The sequence below is a fragment of the Peromyscus californicus genome, unplaced genomic scaffold (genome assembly GCF_007827085.1).
Source record: "Peromyscus californicus insignis strain IS unplaced genomic scaffold, ASM782708v3 Scaffold_9__1_contigs__length_137607984, whole genome shotgun sequence".
In the NCBI taxonomy this organism is placed as follows: Eukaryota; Metazoa; Chordata; class Mammalia; order Rodentia; family Cricetidae; genus Peromyscus; species Peromyscus californicus.
Window position 1 is genome coordinate 99,209,703 of NW_026294617.1, and position 26,640 is coordinate 99,236,342.

The following is a 26,640-nucleotide window of genomic DNA, read 5'->3' on the forward strand; positions in this document are numbered from 1 at the left end:
TCAGTTTCGGGTGAGGGGTTGGGCGGTTTCCCATCTGATCTGGCCCGGGTTGCGCATGCCGCCGCCCCCCCCCGCCCCCCCCCCCCCCCCCCCCCGCTGTCCCTCCTCTATCCAGTTTTCTAGCCCCCACCCCCACCTCCACGCCACCCCCCAGCCTTCCTGTTTTCCTTCCCACTCTGATGCACAGCTTTGAAATCTTGCTGAGAAGCAAGTCTGTCCCTTCAGCTTTGAATGTGGAACTGAGGTGGGCGCTAAGACCTGCCATTCTGCTGGGAATTCTGAATGCCCCTCCCTTCCCCCTTCTCCATCGCTGTGGATGGGGGAAAGGCTGGCTTTTGGGTTCTTGGTTTCCCCTCTGTAAATGTTCCTGCTGTAGCACAGATTGGCTTTTTTCCCTCTCCTCCACCTCTATGCTGCTGTGGCTTTTGCTTTTCTGACTCCATTGTACTCAGGTCCCTGTGACTATGGGCTGGCTGAACATTGAGTTCCTGAGAAGAAGAGGCCCAGTCTTGGGGGTCCTGACTACATGCTCCTGTCCATGTCCCGCTTCACTCTTGGCTCGGCTCTCCGAATTCCTGAGCCACCAGGAATAAACAGGGGTGGACTGCGCATCGCCTGGTGAGAGCTGGCCTTGCTTTCTGCTCCCTGGGGTCACTGGCTGCAGTTGGTGAAATTTCAACTATGTGTTCCAATTTTCAAGTGACTTTTTGCTATGTACAGTCCTCTGGGGACCCCCACATCTCCTGGATTTTACAATAACGTCTCATTAGTCACTTTACCTCCGTGATTCTCTCCCCGCCTCTTGCTGTACCTTTGTAACCTTCTCCTACTTTGGGAAGAAGGAAATCAAATCACAGTGCAAGCAGCAGTGTGTGTGTGTATATGTATGTGTGTATGTGCATGTGTATGTGTGTGTGTATGTGCATGTGTGTGTGTATGTGTGTATGTGTGTATGTGTGTGTGCATGTGTGTGTATGTGCATGTATGTATGTGTGTGTGTATGTGTGTATGTGCATATGTGTGTGTGCATGTGTGTGTATGTGCATGTATGTATGTGCATGTGTGTATGTGTGCATGTGCATGTGTGTGTATGTGCATGTGTGCATGTGCATGTGTGTGTATGTGCATGTGTGTATGTGCATGTGTGTATGTGCATGTGTGTATGTGCATGTGTGTGTGTATGTACATGTGTGTGTGTATGTGCATGTGTGTGTGTGTATGTGTGTGTGTGGGGGGGTGACAGGTAGAAACAAAACTCAGCCAGCAATGGGGTTCTAAAAACCATTAAGCCACACTACATATATTTGGTTTACAGTATTTGTCTACATCTACCAAATCAGTGGTTATTGCGGGGGGGGGGGGGGGGGGTCCCCTTGGCAAATAGATTTCAATAAAGAAGGAAATAGAATAGAGGCTGTTTTGCTGCTTCTTCTTTTTTTTTTTTTTTTAAGTAAGCATTAGGCTGATGATCTTATCATTTGCCTGTCTTGATTTCTTGTAGGCTCCAGATGTATACAGTAGGCTAGAACTTGTTTTGTTGACAGACCAGATGCAGCTTTATAGACTGAAGAAGAAGGAACTCCCGACTGGTCAAAGCTAACGTGACTTGGGACAGAAGCCAGCCCCTGGGAAGGGTGCTAGTTCCAATGATGGGGCCTGGCGTCCCTGCCTGTGTCCAGTCACTCTAGATCATGTACTTAGAGTATGTGTTACCCACATGCTAGATGACGGGTTTCCCCAAAGTAACTGACCTTCAGGAGGATTTGGGCTCCCGATACTTCAGCATTCTGCAGAACAGCAGCTCTGAATTTTTTTTTTTTATGGATTAGGGTCATGTTTGAGACTCTGACACCAGCTCGAAGACTTTCTCTAAGGAATGTAAGTTCCCACAGATGTGAAGGCGTGGGGACTCATGAAGCCATTGAAGCCAGACCCCAGGTTAAACACTCTTGCAATGAAATTCCTTTCCTACCTACCACTAATACAAAACCCCAGTGGGTCTCATATACAAAACAAAGATTTTGTTGTTGTTGTTGTTTTCAAGAGTTAAAAGCACTCTAAAAATTTAAGTGGGAACATGAATGACACAGATCTGTTTCTCCCAGAAGCACTGATATGAATGGATATACACATTATACACAGGCCAAGATCACTCAGGACAGGACAGGGCCACACGGCCCGCATGTGTCACAGCTCAGGCAGGGCAGACATTGATGGGGGGTGGGGTGGGGCTGTTTGTCTGCATGTGGGCATAGAAGGGACTTACAGTTCAAACGCAGATTCGCGCGGTAGAAAACTCACTTCCACATTTCGGAATTAGAACGCCAACAGAATTCAGCCCTAAAGTAGACCCCATGTCACAATACCCAATATATACTGAGCTTCGGAGCTCGGGGTGACAGTAATCACAACACAGATGTGACCCTCACATCCGGGGTCCAGCACAGTCTAGCTCCTACAGTTGTCATGAGCATCTCGGCACCAAGGCAGCTTCAGTCTGGCTAACTCCCAGGACCCTGAGCTGCTGCCCACGACCCGGCCTCAGCACCAGCCAGGTATTTCTTCCTCCAGGGTAGAGGAAAGCCATGCCAGTCGCTGCTGTTGACCTTGGCTCTTTTCATAACTCCTCAGCATTGGCTCTCGAGTGTGGGACCAGTAGTAGAGGACCAGAGTCCCGGGCCACTGACTGGCACACACAGGCATCCCCTAGTGGCCTAGAGACTGCTTTCTAACTACAGGTTGACACCCAGCTTGCTGTTGTTTATAGAGAACTCTTTCTTCCTCATTCGTAAAATTGACAACTATGACCCATTCTACACATGTCATGGGATTTCAGTGAAATTCGTATTAGAGAAAGGATAGGAAATACACTTTGAAACCAAAGACGTTTTGCCTATACCAAAGTGAAGTCGTGGGCTGGGGAGCTAGTTCAGTCGGTAAAGTGTTTGGCCCACGAATATGAGGGCTTGTGTTCGATACCTAGAACCCATGTAAAAAAGCCAGAAATGATGAAGCATGCTCATAAATCCCTGCACTAGGGAGGCAGAGAAAAGTGTATTCCTAGGGATCACTGGCCAGCCAGCCTAGCATGCTCCAGGCCAGGTCAAGACCCTGTCTCAAATTTTAAAATTAATTAGTTAATTAATTAATCAAAGGGTGAACGGTACCTGAGGAATGACCCCTGAGGTCCTTTTGAACCATGTGGAGTTGCCTTAATAAATCCCCCCAATATTGCCCTCTGGCTTGTACATACTTGTGCACATGCACACACATGTGCGTACACACACACACACACACACACACACACACACACACACACACAGAAAATGGGAGGTGGCAGAGGAGAACACACTCTGCTCTGCAGTGGCCCCTCCGCTCCTTCCTCAGACCCCAGCGACCAGAGGAAACTGTCTCACGAAATGCCCTTTCACTGCCCCCTGGATTCCGAGCTCAGTTCTGCTTCATCAGAAACAGACACTAGAACAGAAGTCCTCAGGAGGGGACGAGGCCTTAGCTTCTGTTGCACTAAAGACAACTCTGTAACTCGTCAGCTCACATACCCCAGAGCCCACACTCTGCTTCCGACCTTCAGACACCGTTCCTTCCAGTGCCAGGAGACAGCACGTCTGGATGACCTCTCCCAGTAGAGACAGTTTGGCATGTCCCCGCACCCTCCTGTGACTGAGTCTGAATTCTCCACTCATGACTCTGAATTCTCCACTCATGACGCATTTCCTAGCATGCAGGGCGCCTCTCCTGGTTGCCCCCTCACCACCAAAGCAGCTTCCTCTCTTTTTATCCCATGCTTAACAACTGTCAGGCCGCAACAAACATGCTTTAAGTCCACAGTCTTCCAGTTACCCAGCAACAACTTCCCTCCCGGATAAACCTGGGCTTCCTGTAGCAGCTGCTGGGAAAGGAACCTAACAGGCCGGGGCTGTCTGTCCACGGCTTCACTTGCCCCCAACTTCTGGTCTAGATGCTTTCAAGACAAGCTACCCACCCCTGACTCCAGAATCTTCAGTGGTTCCCAGAAACCATGTTATCCTCATAAAGGCATTTTTAACCTGATGCTACCTCACCATATACTATGTGTTGGGTATGTCTTCAACTTAGAAATGAATATTGCACATGCCTTTCATTCCAGCACTTGGGAGGCAGAGGCAGGTGGATCTCTGTGAGTTTGAAGTTAGCCTGGTCTGTAGGGCTGATCCAGGACAGCTAGGGCTACACAGAGAAACCCTGTCTCCAAAAACAAACAAAAAAAGAAATGAATATTGTTTCCAGATTGGCTCCTTTGAGTTAGGAAAAAAAACCATCAATCATAGGCCACTCCTTTCATGTGCTGATGCAGTGACAGCTACTGAATCAGTAAATCCCATCAAGACGTTTAGGGAACTGTTAATGCTGTTATTTCACGCTGGTATACAGATTGCATGCTCCAAGGGAAAGGAATATATTTGGTCCTCCAAGAATCTTAACAGAGTTCTCAGGAGCCCCCTATGAGGACCTTATATTGCTTAAGTAGGGGTTCACTGCTCAGGGGCCACTTAGACCAACCACAGTTAATGAAGACATATACTGCCACAACCCTCTTTGTATAACCAGTCTTCCTTAAGTCCAATTTGGCCTTGAACTCAAGTGATCAGTCCCAAACCCAATTATAACATAAAGTTCTTTGTTATTTAAAACAAATAGTAAGAGAACTTGCTGACACAGGAGTCTGGGATGTGTGTAATAGTATTATTTGCCATTTTAGTCCCTGGCCCTTTTTTCTAGAAATGTTTCCACATTTCCATTCAAATCAAGTTACAGCCTCTTCTGGCTCTTTGGGCAAGAACAGGTCTTATGAACTGGAATTGATAATGGGGAGGGAATTCAAAGAAGTGAGCCCCGAGGAAGTTTTTTATAATTTATAGCGACATCAATTAAAAAGCTGGTGAGCAGATACAGAGTGGGCCTTCCTGGGAGGCAGGCCCTGTTCTGAGTTGTAGATGGCTTCTCCAAAACACATGTCCTTCGTTATTTATCATCCCCATGGCAAAGAACCAGGAAAGGAAATGTAGCTAGGACACCAAGCACACACTGGGGCTTAGCAAGTGTATGATAGATAGATATTATCCAATTGTTAGCGAGATCCAAAAGGGAAGTGTTGACCAGACACAGAAAGGCATCTAACGCCCTGGCTCCAGGCTTGCTCACCCCAGATTCCTAACCTTGTTTTTAATCTGGCTCTCTAGCCAGGCTGATTCTCGGTGTCTGACTTCACATTCCTCTCTCCACCTGGAATTCCAGACTCCCTACACCCTTCTGTGCACAGATACCACTGCCTTCATCCTTGCAACCACCTCATCCCTTTATCAACTCAAGTGTCACCGGCCTAGTCCCTAGCAGTGGGGCTGATTACTCCCTTTCTGGCAGAGACCCCACTCATGGAACCTAAAACCCCAGGAGACTCTGTCTCTTTGCTACAAGATTAGTCTACTGATCATTAACACAACGCATATCCATGGCTCATGGGTACCTGCCCTGAAGATATAAAAATAAAGCCTGGTGCTATGCTTAAGGAGTTCATAATCTAATGTAGTGAGTGATTCTCAACCTTCTTTTTTTTTTGGTTTTTCGAGACAGGTTTTCTCTGTGTAGCTTTGCGCCTTTCCTGGAACTCACTTGGTAGCCCAGGCTGGCCTCGAACTCACAGAGATCCACCTGTCTCTGCCTCCCAAGTGCTGGGATTAAAGGCGTGCACCACTACCGCCCGGCGATTCTCAACCTTCTTAATGCAGCAGCCTTTTAATACAGTTCCTCATGTTGTGGTGACCTCCAACCATAGAATTATTTTCCTTGCTACTTCATAACTATAATTTTGCTACTGTTATGAATCATAATGTAAATATCTGATTGTAGGATATCTGATATGTGATCTCCCAAGGGGATCATGACCCACAGGTTGAGAACCACTGATTTAGTGGAAAGCAGATACATTAAAAATAATGGAAGATAGCTGTGTGTGATGGTGCATGCTTATAATCCCAGCACTCAGGAGGTAGAGTCAGAGGAGCTTGATCTACATAGTGAGTTCCATGATAGCCAGGGCTATGTAGACCTTGTCTCAAAAAATCCAAATAGTAATAACAACAGCAATAATAATAATGTGTCCCTTCTTATCTTTCATAGTCTTTAGGAGAGAAGATGGACAAGATTAGTGAGAGCATTCGCTGACATGTGATTTGACCTATTTACATCCTTCCTCTCTTCCTACCTACTGAACTCCACCCCATTAGCCTATAGCAAAACCAGGAATTAAAGTGACCTGCTGAGCATCCTTTACCCTTAAAGCTATTTACAAGTAATTTGAAAAGAAGTCTCAGTAAGACGGGTGTTTCATCCCAGTCAGAGCAGAGGGCAGAAGGCATGAAAGCATACCTACCATGGGAAGAAAGGCAAGGGTACAGGACAGAGCTAGGAACTCGAGTGGTGCATGGTTAACTACCTGCTTCTCAGCTCTTGATGCAGCTAGACCAGTTCAGCCTTCATTCAGGATAACCACCCTACAGAATGAAAGAGGTGAGGCTCATGGCTTGTGATCTACACATACCTGAGCGAGGATGAAGTACAAGCTTTGCCAAGGCCTCTCTCCAGGCCACTGCTGCTAGAGAGAGGTGCTCCCTTGAATTTGAAAACCATTGTCTTAACGCTTAGCACTCAGTCCTAAAAGACTGTTTCGGGTAGGCTGTCAGTGGTTCAGTTCCATTCTGAAGCTGTGACCAATAAAGTCGATCAGGACTTGAACTTGGTGTGCAAGGTGTTTGCATCAGGCTCTAAGGCTGGCGAGCAGCAAAACTGAGGACTTTGGTATTCCCAATCAAGATGGAAAGTACTGAAACTATTCTGAGTTGTGTCCCCCCCCCCCCCCCCCCCGGGTAAGCCCCACCCAAATGTTGCTCTCAGCTAGAGAACTTGACCGAGGAACTTGTCACTCATGTGAACTGCAGCTTTCAAAGAAAAGTGATGGACTTGGTGGAATCTTCCATAAGAGGGTATTTGTGAACAGAGAAAGAGCGACAGCCTGCCCAGCAAGAACACAAAGGGGACAGACTTGAGCAGTGACGGCAGCCTGGCAGGGCCTGCGGAGCCTGGAGGTGAACAGATGGGCCTCCTCCACACCGCCTGGCTTCACACTCCACCAGCTGCGCTGTTTCCCCTCCTCTGGGAGTCCCGTCTGGTGTCCCAGAACAGCAGTCAGGATCACTCTGGTGTATACACTGTCACCGTGAGACTGTTCGTGATTGACGAGCTCGGCAGGGAAACGTGGAACGGGAGCCTTTGATTCTTCTAGATTGGGGCAAAAGAATTTTGTTTCTGAAGGCAACCTTGCAGAAGTCCTATTAGGAAGTAAAGAACGGCTTGCAAGTACATACGAAATCAGCTAGTGCCTGTGTGTGTGTGTGTGTGTGTGTGTGTGTGTGTGTGTGTGTGTGTAGATGTGTCTGTGCGCACATACATGTAGAGCTGGAGGTTGACATCAGGTATCTTCCTCTTAATTTTCAAGACAGGCCTCTCTGGATTTGTCTACACTGGCTGTACAGCAAGTCCCGAGGATTCCCCTGTCTCTAGCTCCCCAGCCCTGGGGTGACATGTCTGTGTCGTCATACCAGGACTTTGTGTGGGTGCTGGGGAGCAAACTCGTGTTCTCATGCTTGTGTGGCTGACTAAGCCATCTCCTCAACCTTGTAATCACATTTAAAAAAAATTTTTTTTTTCCGGTTGATTCCAGCTCCCCACACTCCTAGACAGCAGTTCTCAAGGTATCAACTTGAGATTTTGGGGAGGAATATTATCTGATATGTCACCAAGAATGCGAAAGGTAAGAGGCCCAATGCCATTAACTATAGTTTTATTGTGTCTTTACACCATTTCAGTCACACTTACTATATCAAGTAATTTAATTGTACCTCTCACCTCTTAAGGAGAAATCCATTTGCTCTTCCTGTCTAGCAGTTTAAAGGCATCTGCTCATGTTCTAAACCATCTGCGCTCCTAAGTAGGAGGTGAAAAGAAAACAACCATCCTTGTGATGCTACATCAAGACCTAAGTACCACTGGAACCCACGGCTTGTCTGCAGTAGCATGATTCCTTGTGGACTCGCAAATGAGCGTCAGGTTTTTGGTACCGAGTGATGCAGTCACCGATACGCCACCCGTAACAATAGCAAATAAGCATATGGTGCTTATGGGTGCGATTCTTAGCCCTTTACCTTCACAGATTCACTTCATCCCTCCGGAGTGACTTTTTTGTGTTGTTTTATGAAATATGCACACAATTTAATTACTATCTGCTTGTATAAGACTTCTCAGACATAGAAATTGATTCCTCCACTTAAGAGTTGATTGATAATGGAGATAGGAAGAGAATAGACAGACACCGTCACAAGCCTTTTTGAGTATATGGTCCGCAAAGACAAGAAGCATGAAAAAGGCAACTCTCTTTAAGGGTGATGAATGCTGTGGAAGGGGAAGAGAAACCGAAAATATGATTTTCCCTGGACTTTTCCCCTTTGATTTTCCCAGCTGCCTTAGGCTCAGCCAACTTGGAAAATAACATGCTTGGAATCTGTATTTATAAAATTAAACTCAATCAGGGCAAAGCAGGAGCCCTGCTTGTCAGGGAGAGCGAGAGAAGGGCCGTTGTACTTCTGGCCACCTGCTGCGGGAGTCTAACATTTTCCTCCTTATAGCACTTTAAAACTCACATCCCTATAATGGCGGTGAAGTCCACAGAGACTGTAAATAGCCTCCGAAGGCACATCAACACTTTGGATTCTGTGTGGGCACTCTAGAACATCCCTGGCCTGCTTAGGTAACAGGTCTAAGCATCTGTGAACCAGGCTAAAGCACATGGCCCAGTTTATATTAATTGATATCAGACCACTTGACCCCAACACAGCCCTTCATTTCTGAGTGCTTTGATTAAATGAGCAATATAATCATGATAATAACCCTCTGGTCATAAGACCCACTGTTGTTGAAGCAATTTAAGATTCTGACTTTCTCACTGAGGCATAGACTGTGATTATAAACGTTGACTCACCGTGCGGATTCCACACGGTGCTCATCAGTTTCGGAAAGCAAGTGTTGGCATGTGTACAAAGAGAGAGTCCACAGGTCAACATCACTAACAGAAGTGGGAGAATGTTTTCCGTCATGCCTGGGTGAATCCTAATGGTTTTTTTTTTTAATTTCCAAATTCCTTAGAACGTGAATAGTAAGGTGTGGTTAGGGAATAAACACAGCCTTGTTTTTACTTTATATTTTCCCTAAAATAAAGCCACGTGGCCTTATGGGACCAGGATACTGGTGCCTTTTTTGCCAGTGTCTCCCAGCCTAGTTCTCAGCATCACAGATCTACCTTTCAAGGATGAAGCCACAAGTACCATGACACCATACAGAAGAGAAGGGACGCCAGGCCCCTCTTAGTTGACGTAGAATTTGGTATTTTCTTCCATAAGTGAGACATCTTCTGTTCTTTGCTTGAACTTTGTTTGTTTGTTTTTGAAGACAGGATTTCCCTGTGTCGCCTTGGCTGTCCTGGAACTCGATTCATAGAACAGGCTGGTTCCCAAGTACTGGAATTAAAGGAGTGTGCGCCACCACACCCTGCTCTTTGCTTGAATCTTTTTTGTTTGTTTGTTTGTTTGTTTGAGACAGGGTTTCTCTGTGTAGTTTTGGTGCCTGTCCTGGATCTCCCTCTGTAGACCAGGCTGGCCTTGAACTCACAGAGATCCACCTTGGCTCTGTCTCCCGAGTGCTGGGATTAAAGGCGTGGGCCACCACTGCCCGGCATTTGCTTGGATCTTAAAACATACACATATACACACACACACACACACACACACACACACACACACAGGGGTTGCGGGGAGGGGAGAGAACAAGCCACACCATTCAGTTGAATGGAAGAGCTCACATGTGATAAAATTAAGTTAGTAAGAAGATGTTTTGGGGCTGGAGAGATGGCTCAGAGGTTAAGAGCACTGGCTGCTCTTCCAGAGGTCCTGAGTTCAATTCCCAGCAACCACATGGTGGCTCACAACCATCTGTAATGAGATCTGGCTCCCTCTTCTGGCCTGAAGGAATATACGCAAGCAGAACATTGTATATATGATAAATAAATAAATTTTTTTTAAAAAAAAAGACGTTTTGAGGACTGGAGAGGTGGCTCAGTGGTTAAGAGCACTTACTGCTCTCAAAGAGGACTAGAGATCAGTTCCTAGCATCCACATGGCAGTTCCCAACTACCTGTAATCCCAGCTCCAGGACAGCCCCTTTTAGCCTCTATGGTCTTCTACATGCATATATATGTGCACAGACAGACAGACAGACAGACACACACACACACACACACACACACACACAAGTAAAAGTAAATCTAAAAAGATTATTTTCCAAATATAGAACACCAAATTCTAAACTTTTTAATCACAGAAATTTGCCTTGACTTTACATTTCCAAAACACAGACATTTCTCCATTATTTTATTTCCCACCTTTTTCCAGTGTCTCCATCTTGATGGAATAACAACTAGTTTATAATGATATAGAATCTGCATTTTCCCAAAGACACAATCCCAAGGAACCCAAACAAAGGAAAGCAGACGATGTTAGTTAACATGTTTTGTGTTCTTGTTTGTCCCTAGATAGATGACGGCAGGTGTTGTTTTGTTTTGTTTTCTACAGCTGGATTAAGAATTGCTGAGATTAAAGGGAATATGTTTCCCTTTAAATGTGGAAATCAAACACACACATGAGCAAGCCTTGGTTCTGTCTGTTTGAAGATTATTCAAAGTCAGGGCTGCAGTGAAGGCTCAGCATTTAAGAGCACTGGCTGTTCTTCCAGAAGACCCAGGCTCAACTCCCAGCATCCACATGGCGGCTCACAACTGTCTAACTTTAGTTCCAGGGGATCCAATACGCTCACACAGACTTGAATGCAGGCAAAACACCAACGCACTTAAAATAAAATTAAAATTAAACAAAAACAAAAACAAAAGCAAACCAAAAAACCCTACCAATGTATGTGAAATAAAATAAATTAAAAAAAAAAGATTATTCAAAGTCTTTCTCTTTTTCTAGTTTATTCATCGGCCAAGTGTTCAAGACTTGCTATGGGTAACCAGACCTGTTCTGCAGAACAGTGGTCCCGAGACCTTCACCCAGCTGATGGGCATCCTGTCTGACCTCCTGTGTGGCTACCCAGAAGGAGGAGGCTCTCGGGTGTTCTCCTTTAACTGGTACGAAGACAACAACTATAAAGCCTTCCTGGGGATCGATTCCACAAGGAAAGATCCCGCCTATTCTTATGACAAAAGAGCGAGTAAGTTCTCTGAGTCCTACAGGCCAGTTGGCCTCTGGTGTTGGTTCGGATGATGGGTTGGGATGTGGGAAGGCTGGGCAGATGGCTCAGCTGGTAAAGTTCTTGCTACATAAGCACAAGGACCCAAGTACAGTCCCTAGAACACACACACACACACACACACACACGCACACGCACACGCACACACACACAAAGCCAGGCATGATGGTGCCCACTTGTAATCATGGCACTGAAGAGGCTGAGACAAGAAGATACTGGGGGGTTGCTGGCCAGTGGCTTAGCCTACTTACCAAGTGTCAAGCTAGTGATTAAAAGAGGTGGACAGCGGCACACCTTAGGTTATCCTATGACCTCCGTACTTATGCATACATGTGCATGCACACTTGCACACACACATTGCACACTAATACGGAAAGTGATGGGTTAGCCCTTCTAAGAAACCAGTCCTGGGACTGATTGCCCTCGCTCTTGGTGGCCTTGGGTAAGTGGATTTCTCCCAGAAAGTCTCCCTTCCCTTGTAGAGGAGAGCAGTGCTCGGAGAAGACTGGATGTGAGCCACAGGAAGCACCCAAGCCCACTTGGAAAGGGAAGAGAGGGGGCATTTTCCACTGATGTGACTGACTGGGGCTAAGCTCCAGAGGAACAGAAGAGTGATGGATGAGGAGAGGACTCAGATTTACAACCTAGCTCAGGTCAATGGGGCCCTGGCAAGTCATCTGCTTCACTTGTACAGTTTTGGGGTAGGGTAGGCTCTGGAGTCACAAAAAGACAGCAAACGACACAACACAAGGAGGTGGGCTCTGAGACAGTTGCATACGACAAAGAAGAGAAGCAGTTAATAGACACCGAATTAGTTGAGACTAAAGCTGAGATTCCGATGTGGGGAAGCTTGTTTTGGACTTTCATTCCCTTCGGGCTCTCGCAAAGATCACAAGCAGGCCTCTCAACTCTTTCTTTCAAGCGGAATAAGCCACAGGACAAACCCCATCCTTTGTCACACTGTGGAGGCTATTATCAAGGGGCATTGTGGCATTCTGTCACTAATGATGAGCTTGTTATTAGTGGGGTCCAGCCTAATAATTTAGATTACTTCTCAAACCCTCCAGTGTGGCATTGAATGGGAGCGAGACATGTGATTTGATGCACTAATGACTACGTTCAGTTATGAGCAGTGGGGAGTTTTGAAAAATGTGTCCCTTTCTCTTGACAGCATCCTTTTGTAACGCGTTGATCCAGAGCCTGGAGTCAAACCCTTTAACCAAAATAGCCTGGAGGGCAGCTAAGCCATTGCTGATGGGAAAAATCCTCTTTACTCCTGATTCCCCGGCTGTTCGAAGGCTACTGAAGAATGTAAGATCCCAGATGGTCTAGTTTCTTTATGTCTCGGACCTCCCAGAAGACAGTGGTGTGTGTGTGGTGTGTGTGTGTGGTGTGTGTGTGTGGTGTGTGTGTGTGGTGTGTGTGTGTGTGTGTGTGTGTGTGGTGTGTGTGTGTGTGTGGTGTGTGTGTGTGTGGTGTGTGTGTGTGTATGCATGTGTGTGTATGTGTGGTGTGTGTGTGTGGTGTGTGTGTGTATGTGTGTGGTGTGTGTGTGCGCATGTGTGTGTATGTGTGTGTATGTGTGGTGTGTGTGTGTGCATGTGTGTGTATGTGTGTGGTGTGCGTGTGTGTATGTGTGGTGTGTGTGTGTGTGTGTGTGTGTGTGTGTGTGTATGTGTTTAAATATGCTCCTGCCAATGGCTCCCCTGCTAGTTTTTCCTAAATGGATTCCTCCATTTAGGAATGCACAATCATGCACAGTCATGGTAGGAATGCCTCCCTCTGGTGCCCCTGTGGGGCCCACCCTCTCTGAAGCAGTCTGCAATGGAGTTTTCTTTCCCACTCTGTGACTTATATCCCTAGTGGAAATATTCGCCGTTCTCTGGTCTCTGGCTTCCCAGAACAGGCAAAGATGGGGAGGATGAATATTTGCTCACTAGGACCCAAATATAACTTAATGAGACTTGGAAACAATAACATCACTGTTACATGTACCTCCGCGATAACTAACAAACTGGATTCTGTCAGTCCTGGAGTCTGAGAAATGGCAATAGTCTAGGGAAGGAAAAGCATTTCCAAGAAGAGCCTGCGGGCTGGGCAGATGGTTCAGCTGTTAAGAGAACCGGCTGCTCTTCCAGAGGACCAGGGTTTGATTCCCAGCACCCACATGGCAGCTCACAACTGTCTGTAACTTTATTTCCAAGGGGTCTGATACTCTCTTCTGGCTTCCATGGGTACAAGGCATGCACGTGGTACCCAGACATACATGCAAACAAAATACCCATATACTTAAAATACAAATACAATAATAAATCTAAAAAGAGGAGGGGGAGCGGGAACCTTGCCCAAACATTAAGGTTTAGACGAGGGCAGAAGATAGAACTAAAGGTTCTCTCTTACATTCCCTTCTGTTTTCCTTCTGTGTGTCTTTTTAGGCCAACTCAACTTTTGAAGAACTGGATCGAGTTAGGAAGCTGGCCAAAGCCTGGGGAGAAGTGGGGCCCCAGATCTGGTACTTCTTTGAAAAGAGCACACAGATGACCATGATCAGAGTAAGGATGCTCACGTCATAGGATGGGGAAGGAGAAGGGCTGTAGAGATACCTCATTACTACCTGAGTGAGATCAATCCAAAGCAAGCAGAACCCCAAGCACTAGTCCTCAGACTGTGACCAAGTGGAGTCACTGGCACTGGGTGGGGAATATGTGTCCTAAATTCTGGGGGCATTTAAAAGTTGCCACAAGAGCAGTATCTTTCCCATGAATTCACTTGAAGGTCTCAGGTTCAAAAGGGTATCTCCTGAAGAGGCCAGCTCTATACTACCAAGATGGCCACTTCTGTCTGTATGGCCTCATTTGCAACTTTGGAAAGCCAAGAGGCAAGAGTTCTCGATATCAGGGAAATTAAAATGAGAACAAAACAGACAGCCATCCAATGGAAATCTTCTATATCATTTTACGTGCTCACTAATAGCCTTCCCACACTCCATCTTGTCTCTCCTCTATTCTAGAGGCCCTTGTGTTTGAAGAAAATGATAGGCATACATATGCCTTGTAATGGGAGGAAAACCTACTAGCTAGTGAGCCTTAGTGTCTCAATCACTAGTCATTAAAAATCTGAAATGCTCTAAGAATAAGATCAAAGAGCCTACAGAATTCTTAATTTATATGACTATGTTTCTTCTTCCCAAGGATACCCTGGAACACCCAACAGTAAAAGACTTCATAAATAGGCAGCTTGCAGAAGAAGGTATTACCACTGAAGCCATATTAAACTTCTTCCGTAGCGGTCTACGAGAGAGCCAGCCTGATGGCATGACCAACTTTGACTGGAGGGATGTATTTAACATCACAGACCGCTTCCTACGCCTGGCTAATCAATACCTGGAGGTAAGAGGCATCAATCCACTTGAGGACCATAGTGAGCCTCTTAAAGATAATCTCATGGGTAAGGCTAGAGATCTGTTAGCCAGTCAACTGGGGTTGGCTTTGGTCTTTCATCTTTCCCATGAAAAAGTAAGAGTGTCATGGCCGTCCCACAGGTCCTCTTCTCTGGAGGATCCTCTACACTTGCATGAAGACTTCCTTGCATCTTGCTAACTTCATGATTCCTTTGGCTCTCCCCTCCTCCCTCTCAGTGCACAGCATCCTCAACTTTCTCCCATCTGCCATTGTTTCAATGACCTTCTATTGGCCAGTGTCCACCAAACCTTGAGTCTGAGCCTCATGGAGTGCTGGACACCCCTCCCCGCAAGTCCTAAGGGCCTATAAGACTCAAGATGCCTCAAAACAAACTTATACTCTCCTTTTCCAGTAAACTTCCTGAACTTCTTACGCCAGTTAATTCCATCAGCCTTTGCTCAGATTCTCAGGGAGAGAACATCAGAGTCATCTTTAATTTTTCCATCTTCACTCTCAATGAAAGAGTGGTTATATATTGGTACCTGGTGCTCATTTCTGTACTACATGTTTTTGTCTCTCCTTGCTTCATCTCATCCTCCTACAGCCCATTAAGTGTGCAATGTTATCCCTGCCTGGATGTAGACGCAGAAGCCAAGGCTTAAAGAAGTTGAATAGGATCCCACAGCCATTAGGAGTACCAAGCGGAGTCCAAATGTGGGTGTGCCTGAATTCAGAGCCAGCCCTGATGACCTCTTTCTTCCCCTGCCACACCCAGTCCAAGTGCTCTGTCTTTTCCATCTCCTAAACATCTCTCAGAGCTGCCTCTTCTTGCTCTTGGGGATCTGTGAGGGCTAGAGGCCTTGTACCAGCCTGTCCGAGCAGCTTTCTCCCTGGATTCCAGGGTTCGGTCTCTGTTAATCCGGGCATTCCTTCACCCAGACTCCAGCATCACATTCCAAACACACATCTGCTTGCATCACTCGAATGGTTAAAGTCTCAGTGACTCAACAAAAAAGCATCCATTGGTAGTGCCTCAGCTGCTGACAGCCTTCAGTGGCCATCCTTACACCACAAATTCCACAGAAGGGGGGAACGCCTTTCTCACAGCATAAGCAATACCCCCAAAGGGACCCCTGCTCCACCAGGCTTTGGGGGCCTTAGTGCCTCAGGAAGGGAGTAGTTCTGACTGGGAGGCCTGGACCGCATGCCACCATGGGGGACTTGACTCTAAGCAAGATTCCGATGAAGTGAGGGAGAGAGGGAGGGAGGGATTTTCCTGAAAGAAAATGCGACGTGTATCAGCTCAAACCCGAAGTGGCTTTTCCTTTTGCCCCCATCTATCTGGTAATTCTTGGTTTGTTTTCTTTGCGGTGCTGGGGGGAGAGCCCAGGGCCTCATGCATGCCAGGCAAGTGTTACCATGGAGATGCAACTCCCAGACCTACTCATCTGTTCCTCAACACTTGGCCCTCAACTATTCCCTCTACTTTCACGTAAGCTTAGACATTTACTCGTCCATGATCTGCAGCCCTCTCTTCATACCCTCTCAGGCTCTTGTCCAAGTTCTAGTACAGTGAGCTGTCTTTGTGTCCGTCTCCGGTTTAAACAGCTGGATGGATTACTTGGCATCAGTGGGCACATCTTAGTTATCTTCGGGTTCTCAAACCTCAGCCCCAGGGATTTTCATCTCTGAAGGCTGATCACACCCAGTGGGCTGGGCCTCAACCTTCAAAAATCTAGGGCCATTGGAAAGTTTAAGGTTGCTGGGCATGGTGGCATATGCCTTTAATCCCAGCACTCAGGAAGCAGAGGCAGGCAGATCTGTGAGTTTGAGGCCACCTTGGTCTACAAAACCAGTTTCTGGATAGCTAGAGCTGTTACACAGAGAAACCCTATCTCAGGAAACAAAACAAAACAAAACAAACGAACAAACAGAAAAAGGTTGAAGGTGCTGCTCCTAGAAATAAGAAAGACCTATAGGAGAGAGCTCTCCCAGGTGGCGGGTCATAAGAGTAACTCACTAGTGAGAAAAGGCCTAGCTTTATGTGTTCTTGAGGATTCCCTGCAGCCCTGGAGCCATCAGGATTTCCTTAGAGTATGTGGACTTCCTTCTCCTGAATCCTGGACAGTGACATCGCTGTTCACGCTCCCACACAGTTCCTTAGGAAGTACAAAGCATGGTGGCGGCAGCACCAGAGTCGAAGCAATTCCCATCTTACCAGGAGATGACTGTGACCTCGGGGGCTTTTTAGCAAACACATTCTGAGCACCAACCCAGACCAGCTGACTCAGAACTTCTCCAGAAGAGCCCTGGTGTCCCACACACGTTTGCAGATCTACTAGACCCGGGGAAAGAGGCTTGCTGCTCCATGTACAGCTCCCAGTTGATGTCTCCCTCCTCTGCAGTTAAGCTCACGTCTCTGGCTAGGCCCACCACTGTTGTCTGAATCTTAGTACAGACAGGACCTGTGCAGGGGAGCGATAATAGCAGAAATGATGACTCAGTTTCTTATCGTCTTGCCCTTAGGAGTGAGGGAAGCAAGGACAGGAAGGAGGAGGTCCAGCAGGAGAAGACAGGCAGTGAAGGAGAGAGCCACTGCCGTCCAGCCTGGGTTGTCTGCATCTGCTCTTGTGTTTGGGGCCGTCTGCAGGAGCCTTGAAAAATGCCCCCACCCCATTCCAGAACACCTGAGTAGTGCACTTGCCATGGAACCCCTCACTGATGGTTCTCAAGGTTTCTCTAGGACAGGGAAGCTAGCTGTTACTACCTACACCCTACTTAAGAAGGCCAGCATGGTAACTCCTTTTCAATAATGGGACCTGTGCTAATTAGAAAAGTTCTTCATGGGCCAGTCGAGGTGCCCACATCCATTCCTATTCTAAAAACAGAAACCAAACAAGAATCACTTAAGGAAAATTAGGCAAATGAATTCTGTTGCCCATAACAATGAGACACTTAATTGTGATACTGGAAAATAACAGAAGCCCTGAGAAGGAGTAACAAATCTTTAAGCCTTTCCTCACTATGGAAAGTGAGAGTGACCCCGTGGATTTTTTTCTGGGTGACTAGAAGGGTTAAATCTCCCTCCCTGCCGAGGTGAGGCCCCAGGAGCTGACCATGCCATGGAGCAACCTGAAGGGTATCCATTCTCGTGACTCTGCCTCGTGGGTCCAGGTTAAACAGCTGCTTATGGGACTGGCCCACATGTCCCACAAGGGCTAAAATTTCTGCTTCTTATTAGTCGTTCTGAGAGATTTAACACTCTATGGCTTGATTTCTATACAATTTTGTACAATTCTAAGTAACAATACAAGGACAGAATGAGGGACAGAGCGCTTAGCACATTCATCAGACCTGTGTGTAAATGCTAGGCTGGGGGACTCTTTGTCTAAAAGGTAGGGTAGGACCAATACCTCTTCACAGCTGTGGGGATGACATTAGACACTCTGAGTTCACTCCAAGGACATGCACACGTGGCAGCTGCTGCTCTGACCCGTGAACCAAATCAAGACTATACCTTTTCTCACACTCAGAAATGCCTGGACATTAGTCAGGACCCGTCATGCTGGTCTCTGGGTTAGCCTTAGTGAACTGGCTGAGAGTCAGAGGTGGGTCTGTCTGTTCCCATAGGCTAGGAGGATAGGTCTGGGATGCCGGACTTCAGTGGACAGTGACTCAGAGGCTGAGAAACTTTCTTATTCTCAGACCACCCCTCAGATAAAGCTTTCTATGTAGCATCCCTCACCCCATAGCTAATTTCTGCCTTTTGGCTGTTCCTGAGAAATCAAGATAAAGGTGAGACAGACTTCTTGGTCAGAAGGTAGACAGTGGTCTCGTGACAGGGATGCTAGGGACATTTGAGAATCTCCACATCTCTCATGTGTGGAAAGGCTATTCCCAGACACTGTCCCATCATCCTCTTCTCCAAATCTAGGGAAACTGAAGTTCAGTGAGGGCTTCATAGGTAAACATTTATGTGTGTGTGTGGGGGGAGCAGTATGTTTATTTATTTACCTACTTTGTGTGTGTGGCAGAGGGCAGTGTAAGGGTTGCCGTGACAAGTGAAGGTCAGAAGACAGCTTGCAGAGTGATTTCTCTCCTACCTGTGGGCTCCTCAGGCTGAAGGCAGGTGTTCAGCCTTGGCAGCAAGTGACTTCGTCCTCTGACCCATCTTGCTGGCCCACAGTTAGGTAAATACCTTAAATTCTTTTTTTTTTTTTTTTTTTTTTACCTTTTTAGAGCTTTATTGGGAGGGGGAGAGAGAGAGAGAGAGAGAGAGAGAGAGAGAGAGAGAGAGAGAGAAACCACGAAGAGGGAAGAGAACGGAAGGAGAGTGCAGAAAGAAAGAGGAGCCCTTAAATTCTTATGCACACACATTTTATTCATAACCTATATTTGTCTCTATTTACATGTTTTCTATAGAAAAATACAATTATAAAAATCAACAAATTATTACCCTCTGATTACCTTTTAGTTGAAGTAAACATATATACCTCTCCCCTTCAATTTCTTTGTGCAGCAAAAGGTTTGACCTGGAATAAATCAAATACTATTTATTTACAGTTCACACTGGATTTGAGTCGCTCAGTACATTTGAATTTCAGGTCTTAAGTTCCATATCAGGAAGCTGAATTTAGCCAAACTTTAATGTGAAAAATACCTCTCATCAAAGCGTAAAATTGTACTTTAACCAGTAACAACTACCTTCTGCTAAGTCTTGAGAAAACACACATTCATTAGCTGCCATTCCTTGGCTATCAGCTCAGCTAGTGTGTGTACATAACTCTTTATGAACTGGATGGTGGTTATTTTCTTGAATTATCAGTGGCCATTTTTTTTTTTTGGTTTTTCGAAACAGGGTTTCTCTGTGTAGCTTTGCGCCTGTCCTGGAACTCACTTGGTAGTCCAGGCTGGCCTCGAACTCACAGAGATCCGCCTGGCTCTGCCTCCCGAGTGCTGGGATTAAAGGCATGCGCCACCACCGCCCGGCTCATTTTTTTAAAAACTGCTTTTCCTTGATATGTTTAATACTTCTGGCTACATGCCACCACCATCCAATCATGATGCTCTCTGGAAATGTGTGTTTCAGGCCACCTTAGGGAGGAAATGGGATAGGGAAGATGAGGTTGGCTTGTGTAACGTGTTGTACAGTTAGAGGTGTAGATATTGGCTGGCTACCCAGAGTTGCTTTCTTCTGTTAACTCAATGACCTCAGGTACTAGGAAGGTATCGTTGGGCGAGTTCAAGTCTGTACAAGATCAATTATTATTTCAAGGGCCATGAACTAGATCCTAAGCAACTCACAGACGATCACTGTATTTTATGCCTTTTTGAGCTCTTAAAAATCTCAATCAGAGAAAAGGAAACAGGTGGAAGTTAGGCTGGGTACACGGAGGAAAGAGACTTACATGGGCCCTGAGAGGGAGGCTTGTTTTGGACACTTTTACTTGTCATCTCCTGCCACACTGCTGCCTGCCTGGTAGCCGTAACTGCTGTCTTCGTGTGGAATTTAAAGCAAAGTCTCTAAGAGGCTCGACTTCCCAGGACATCACAGAAGGTAAGTGGGAACTTCAGAATTCTTGTTGTTGGTTTTGTTTGTTTGTTTTTGTTTGGTTCTTCAAGACAGGGTTTCTCTGTGCAGTTCTGGTGCCTGTCCTGGATCTCTCTCTGTAGCCCAGGCTGGCCTCGAACTCACAGAGATCTGCCTGCCTCTGTTTCTCAAGTGCTGGGATTAAAGGTGTACACTGCCACCACCACTGGGCTGGGACTTCGGAATTCTAACCCAGGCCTGTACTGACTCTAGAAATGAAGTTCTTTTCCCTGTAACGTACAAGTGCGACCCCAAAGGCTCTGCAAGTATTATCTGCTTCAATTATATATTGGGTTCAATAACAGTAGCAATTATTTTATAGTACTCGGGATAATGAGTTGGTTTTTTTGTTTGTTTGTTTTTTGCTTAAAAATAACCAGATTAAAATGAGAACACAAAAAGGGTGGAGTTCATTTGTTTGTGTGGGTATTACATGAACTGAGCTTGAAACACCAAATAATGACTGTTAACCCTTGACTCCCCAGGAGCTCACTCTCTACAAATACAAAATCAAATTGACAAGTCATCCAGGCCCTGTCAGTTCTTCCACAGTCTCTCTTTCCTCCCCTTCCGCACATTCAGCTGTGTTCAGAGGCCTGTCCTGTCTCTCCTAGCCCGTCACTAGGCTTCCAGGCTCTTGCTGCTTCTCTTCAGTTCCCACACCCGCTCCAACGAAATAGTTGGAAAACCCAAGCCCACCGTGACAAATGGCTGACAGCTCCTCAGAAATTCCTCATCACCATGAAGGTCAATGGCCCCCACAGCTCTTTCTCATCTTTTTTTTTTTTTTTTTTTTTTTTTTTTTTGGTTTTTTTGAGACAGGGTTTCTCTGTGTAGCTTTGCGCCTTTTCGTGGAACTCACTTGGTAGCCCAGGCTGGCCTTGAACTCACAGAGATCCGCCTGGCTCTGCCTCCCGAGTGCTGGGATTAAAGGCGTGTGCCACCACCGCCCGGCTGCTCTTTCTCATCCTATAAGGCTGCCCCAGACTCCCAACGTGGACAGTGTGCACCTTCCCCCACTGCTCCACTGGCTGGTCATACCCACTCTGCACTTCAGGTCTCAGTAGTGTTCCAAGCCTTCTTCTCTGTTCTGTGTTCCCTCCACAGGAGCCCAGTTACGACTTGTCCACATGCTTTCCCCTTTGTTGACCTGACCACTTCAGGGGCTAAAACTGCAGCTTGTTTTTCTTTTTGACTTCTCAGCTTTTCTGAGTAGATCTGTAGTGGTATAAAGGTCTGGGCAGAGAACAGATGGAACAGAGAAGCGGTGGATCTGGAGTTAGCCAGTATGGGTTGTAAAAGCTTCCTTCTGTGGGTGACTAGACGCACTCTTCAGCACCTATGTATGGGCTCTGCCAGTTGGGACAACATACCTCTGTCTGAAAGATGAGACTAACCCAAGCTATCTGGGCGACAACTACTGGTGTGGCGGAACAGAGTGCTTGGGACACAGGGTGGTCCTACTGGTTGATGCACAGCCCCATTATTACCCAGTACAGTAGCCCTCATCTCCAGGTGTCGTTGGAACAATGGGACAGGAAACCAGGAGAGCTGAAGTGCCGGGAAGTTGTTGGTCAAGTGATGATAACTTTCATTGGCACCAGCTGGGTAGAAAACATTGACCTGGTGCCTTTGCCCCCTTATGCCTCCTTGCTCCGACTTGGCCCTTTTGCTTGTTTCAATGCTGCATTTATTTATTTATCTTAGAAACACTTTTATTCTTTATTGACATGTATTTCCTGCCTCCTCATCGCCCCGTCACAGTGCGTTTCCTCGCTCTATGTGAGTGGATATTTCAGAAGTCTGTTCACAGTGCCCGGTATACACAATACAATTTATTACAACACCTTGCCTCTAATTCACCATCCCAAACAACCCAAATAGCCCAAAGTGATTTTATGCTGTGGCTTTTTCCATGTAGCTGGAAATAAATCTTGAAGTTTGCAGTTTACATCTGCCAGGAAATGGATTCTGGGATGTTTGCCCACATCCACCGCTGTTCTTCAAAAGGAGCCCCAGGTGCCTGCATGAATACCATCAGGACCACAGGAGGCCTCCACTCGTGTTTATCAGCTGGTTTTGAAAAGATGCGAGGCAGGGTTAGAAATCCTCAGTGCCTCCCTTATCTCGAGACCTGACCTAGATGCCTTTGGGGTTTCATGGTCAAAATATGGCTATTTATGCCCAACTGTCAACACAGTTTGCCAAATCCCTTTGATGACCAAGTTCAAATGAAAAGAAGGATATGTTTCCTTATTGCCTCTTCTAAACACAGCTTGCCACGTAATAGATAATTCCGTGAACCTATGACGTAATGTTTTTGAACTGGAGACCACGAGGTCACTGCTGAAGAAGGGAACCTGCTTCGCGAAGCTTCTCTTCCAAGGTGGTGTTTTGTTTAGCTGTGTCAACAAACAGGTGTCTTCTGTCCAGGATTTGGGCACAGCTGCCAGTGCCCCGGAGAGTGCTCCAGCCTCTCACTCTGTAGGAACTTCATGTGGCAGCTTGGCTATTCAGGAAGCTGGGGTAGGCTTGGGGGGATGGACATGAACAGTGACCACACACAGGCACTCACGCACACAGGCATGCACCACATGACAGACTGTGAGACACCTTTGTGTGCTTGATTGCTGGCTCTCAGAGGGCATTGTTTGGTTCTCACTGAGATTCTGAATTCCTGCTGTGACATTTGCACACAGCTTACCTCTGAGGGCATAGGGTACTGACTTTATTCACTTTTCCAAATAGGCGTGCTGGGTTTATGTTAAGCACTTTACACTAGCCAATATTATTGCCTTACATACTTCCCTAACCTCCACAATGGCACGGTTTCGTGGAACAAGACAGCGTTTAAAAATAGACTCCCTGGCCTCATTAGAAGCCAGTATGTTGTGACTGACAAGCCTGTCACAACAGACTAAATACATCCAACCCAGGACCTCTGCTGAGGGATTCGTCATTAGCTCTGCCTCTTACACACATACATGTTCCAATATACACGCCCATCAGCCAAGATTTTAACTCCAGGGATTAGTGTAAGTATCAGGAGGGAATGAGGTCACTTGCTGTGAGGCAAATGGCCTCCCCATGAGAAAACAAAGCTACATTGTGAATCATGCCTCAGAGGAGCACTTGGGGGCTGCTGACTCACATTCAAAGCAGTTTCTACCTGTTAACCTCATCAAGAAAGTTTGGGGAGAGTGACTTGATATTCATGTTTGGTTTTATAAGACCTTCCTCTTCACTTACCATCCTAATAAATACTTCACCTAACAGCTAATAGACACTAACTAAAACCCACCGCCCTCTCCACCTCCCATCGCCCAGGTGGCTTTGGGGTCTGTCCAGAGCATTGTTCCGACCAGATGGAGGACTATGGGTCAGCTCAGGACAGTTTGTGTCCTCAAAGAGATTGTTCGAAGAAAATAAATAACTGCTCTCCTCCCCCACTGAATAACTGTCACTAACGAAGGCTAACCTGGCAGGAACTTGAAAGGCATTTGATTATTGACGTTCTAGATATTTCACAAAAACAACAGTAAACTGGTATTTATAAAGGCTTCATTATTCATGAGACAATGCAGTGTTGTGTAGAGGCTGAAAACAGACTGTGCCCCGAGGAAGTTTGTTCCGATGCACCTTGTAAGTGAGCTCTGAAGGATCACAGTAACAGACCTGCATGTAATGTGAAGGTGAAATGTGTTCATATGAACAAAGGCCCTAGACCAGTTCGGGGCACGAAGGAAACCATCAGTATTTGTAGTTGATTGTTTTGTTTGTTTGGTTTTTTGAGACAGGATTTCTCTGTGTAACAGCCCTGGCTGTCCTGGAACTCATCTTGTAGACCAGGCTGGCCTTGAACTCACTGAGATTTGCCTGCTTCTGCCTTCCTAGTGCTGGGACCAAAGGAATGTGCCACCACTGCTCGGCTGATGTTTATTTTTTGTTATGCTTTTGCAATATTGGAAAATAGCCCAGGGCCCTGGGCATGCTAGGTGAGCATGCTATCATTGAGCCACACCCTTGGCTTTTTATTCTGTGAGGCACCCATTGAGGCCTTTACAAACACTGTTTCACGTGTTTGTAAACCATTAGAACACACATCTGAGGTTGGACAGAGCTCAAATTTCAGCGACGGCATCAGAAGCCACAGTTAGGAAACAGCAAGAGGGGATGGCATAGGGGACTATCCGACCCCAACACTTCACTGTGCCTCCTCCCAAGGTGATGATGAAGAGGGAAATGGGCCAGATGTTTTAGAATAGCAGCGAGCATTTGAGAACCTGCTAAATTTTGTGTTTTCCAGAGTATCAAGGTCCCCATCTAGGAAAACACATCAGGAAATATGACTATGAATCAGCTGCCTGAGCAAACAGCCAGGATGGAGCCCACATCATCACAGGACTCAACAATATCATTGAAAACATCAGCTGTTTATTCCAGTACATAAAGACGTAGGTTCAAAGAGAACGAGCTAGAGAACCCTGGAAGTCACGTTATTAACCATCTATTTATTTATATCAGCTCCTTTTTTTTCCCCAAGAGTTATACCCAAAGAGCATCACAACAAAGTCATTTTACAAATTGCTGCTAGTTGTTCATGAGTCTGGGATGCACAGAATCTTGTTCAAATCATAGAGGTACAGCTACCTCTGTCCATCAGGGCTTGTAAATTTAAACCAATTCAGTTCAGAAAATACTTCTTGACTCCCTAGCATGTGAAAATACTATACAGGAGACCACGTTGAACACAACGTGGCCCTGACCTCAAGGGACTCATTACCACTAGAGCTCTATTGACCCATAGAGCTACCAGCAGTTCTATGAAATTTAAAATTCAGTGCTTATGATGCATCCATGATATCTTTAGTATTCAATAGCCACATGTGATCACTGGCCACCATGTTGGGGAGGGCAGATAGAGAGCAAGGCAGTCATTAGGCAGTGTGGCTCTCAGACAAGAGACCTCCAGTAATGTCAGGACTTTGTAGATGGTCTATGGCTTACTCTCAAAGGAACTATGGGGAACACTCACACCCAGACTGGAACTTCCAAGCCTCACATTGAAGACATGCATGCAAATTTTGCTTCTAACTTGTGTTGGAACTAAGGCAAGGTTCTCTACACCTCTGGTCCCATTTGTTTCTGAAGCAAGGACATCAGACTGTAAGACCCAAGACATTTCATCCCAGGGCTTTGTGATGCTGAGTGAATCGGTAAGAACATTCTCGGTGCAACATCCACTGCTTAAAAAACAGAAAACTGCTTAAAACAGCTTTTATCTCCCCAGGTCATTTTGATTTTATTTTAGAAATTTAATTTCAAAGTGAATCTAATTGCCATTTGTTTGTTTTATTGAAACAATGTTTCTAAATCTTTATGGTAGTAACATAGTCTGGTAATTCAAGTCATGTCTACAATGTCTGAGAACCGAAATAAGGGAAGGAGCATTTCTACCTTTTCAACCATTGGTCTTTGCTGTACTGCAAATTCCCTGCTCCCCTAGTCTCTCTGAGAAACATCACAGGTTGTCTCAACCAATATTTACTCTACTGTGCTGAAAGAAAACCCAAAGTAAATAAATCCTCCATTCTATGTCTTGGCACCCCATATTGAATTTCTTTCTGTACCCCTTTTCTTCACACCTCCCAGTCCCTAGCAAACAGTATTTTATTCTTCTGCAAGTCTGACTTACTAGTCCCTTCAATGAGTGAGAAGATGTGATGCTTGCCTGTGTCTAGTTGATCTAATTTAAATACACGCCAGTTCTAAACTTGACAAACAGTCAAAATGGGATTATTTATTGCTTATCTTTGTCAAACCTGGAGGTCTCACTAAAGCAAATTTAAACATATGGTCTGTGTTTTTGTTTTGTTTCGTTTTGTTTTTCGGTGTTTTATTTATTTATTTATTTATTTATTTATTTATTTATTTATTTATTTATTTATTTTTGAGACAGGGTTTCTCTGTGTAGCCCTGGCTATCGTGAAACTCAGTCTGTAGACTCACAGAGATCTGCCTGCCTCTGACTGCCGAGTGCTGGGATTAAAGGCATGTGTCTCCACTGCCAAGCTAGTAAACTCAGTCCTGAAGCCTCCTTGCCCGAGCAGCAGCAACTGCCAAACCTGTCTCCCACGGTGATGCTGTGGCTTAATTACTGACAAACTGGCTGCAGGCTGACTTCTCCAGCTGCCCAAGAGTCTATGCATTAGACACCACACATGCACACAAAACTAT

At 46.0% G+C, this 26,640-nt stretch overlaps 1 protein-coding gene across 1 annotated transcript in view; it reads left to right on the plus strand.

Moving 5' to 3' along the window:
* Abca4 (ATP binding cassette subfamily A member 4) overlaps positions 1-26,640 on the plus strand; it is a 145,837-nt gene that overhangs the window by 36,815 nt on the left and 82,382 nt on the right. Inside the window, exons 7-11 of the mRNA XM_052730603.1 lie at positions 7,778-7,867; positions 11,133-11,373; positions 12,584-12,723; positions 13,848-13,964; positions 14,604-14,801. Coding sequence (XP_052586563.1) covers positions 7,778-7,867; positions 11,133-11,373; positions 12,584-12,723; positions 13,848-13,964; positions 14,604-14,801 — 786 coding nt within the window. The remainder of the gene's footprint in view (positions 1-7,777; positions 7,868-11,132; positions 11,374-12,583; positions 12,724-13,847; positions 13,965-14,603; positions 14,802-26,640) is intronic.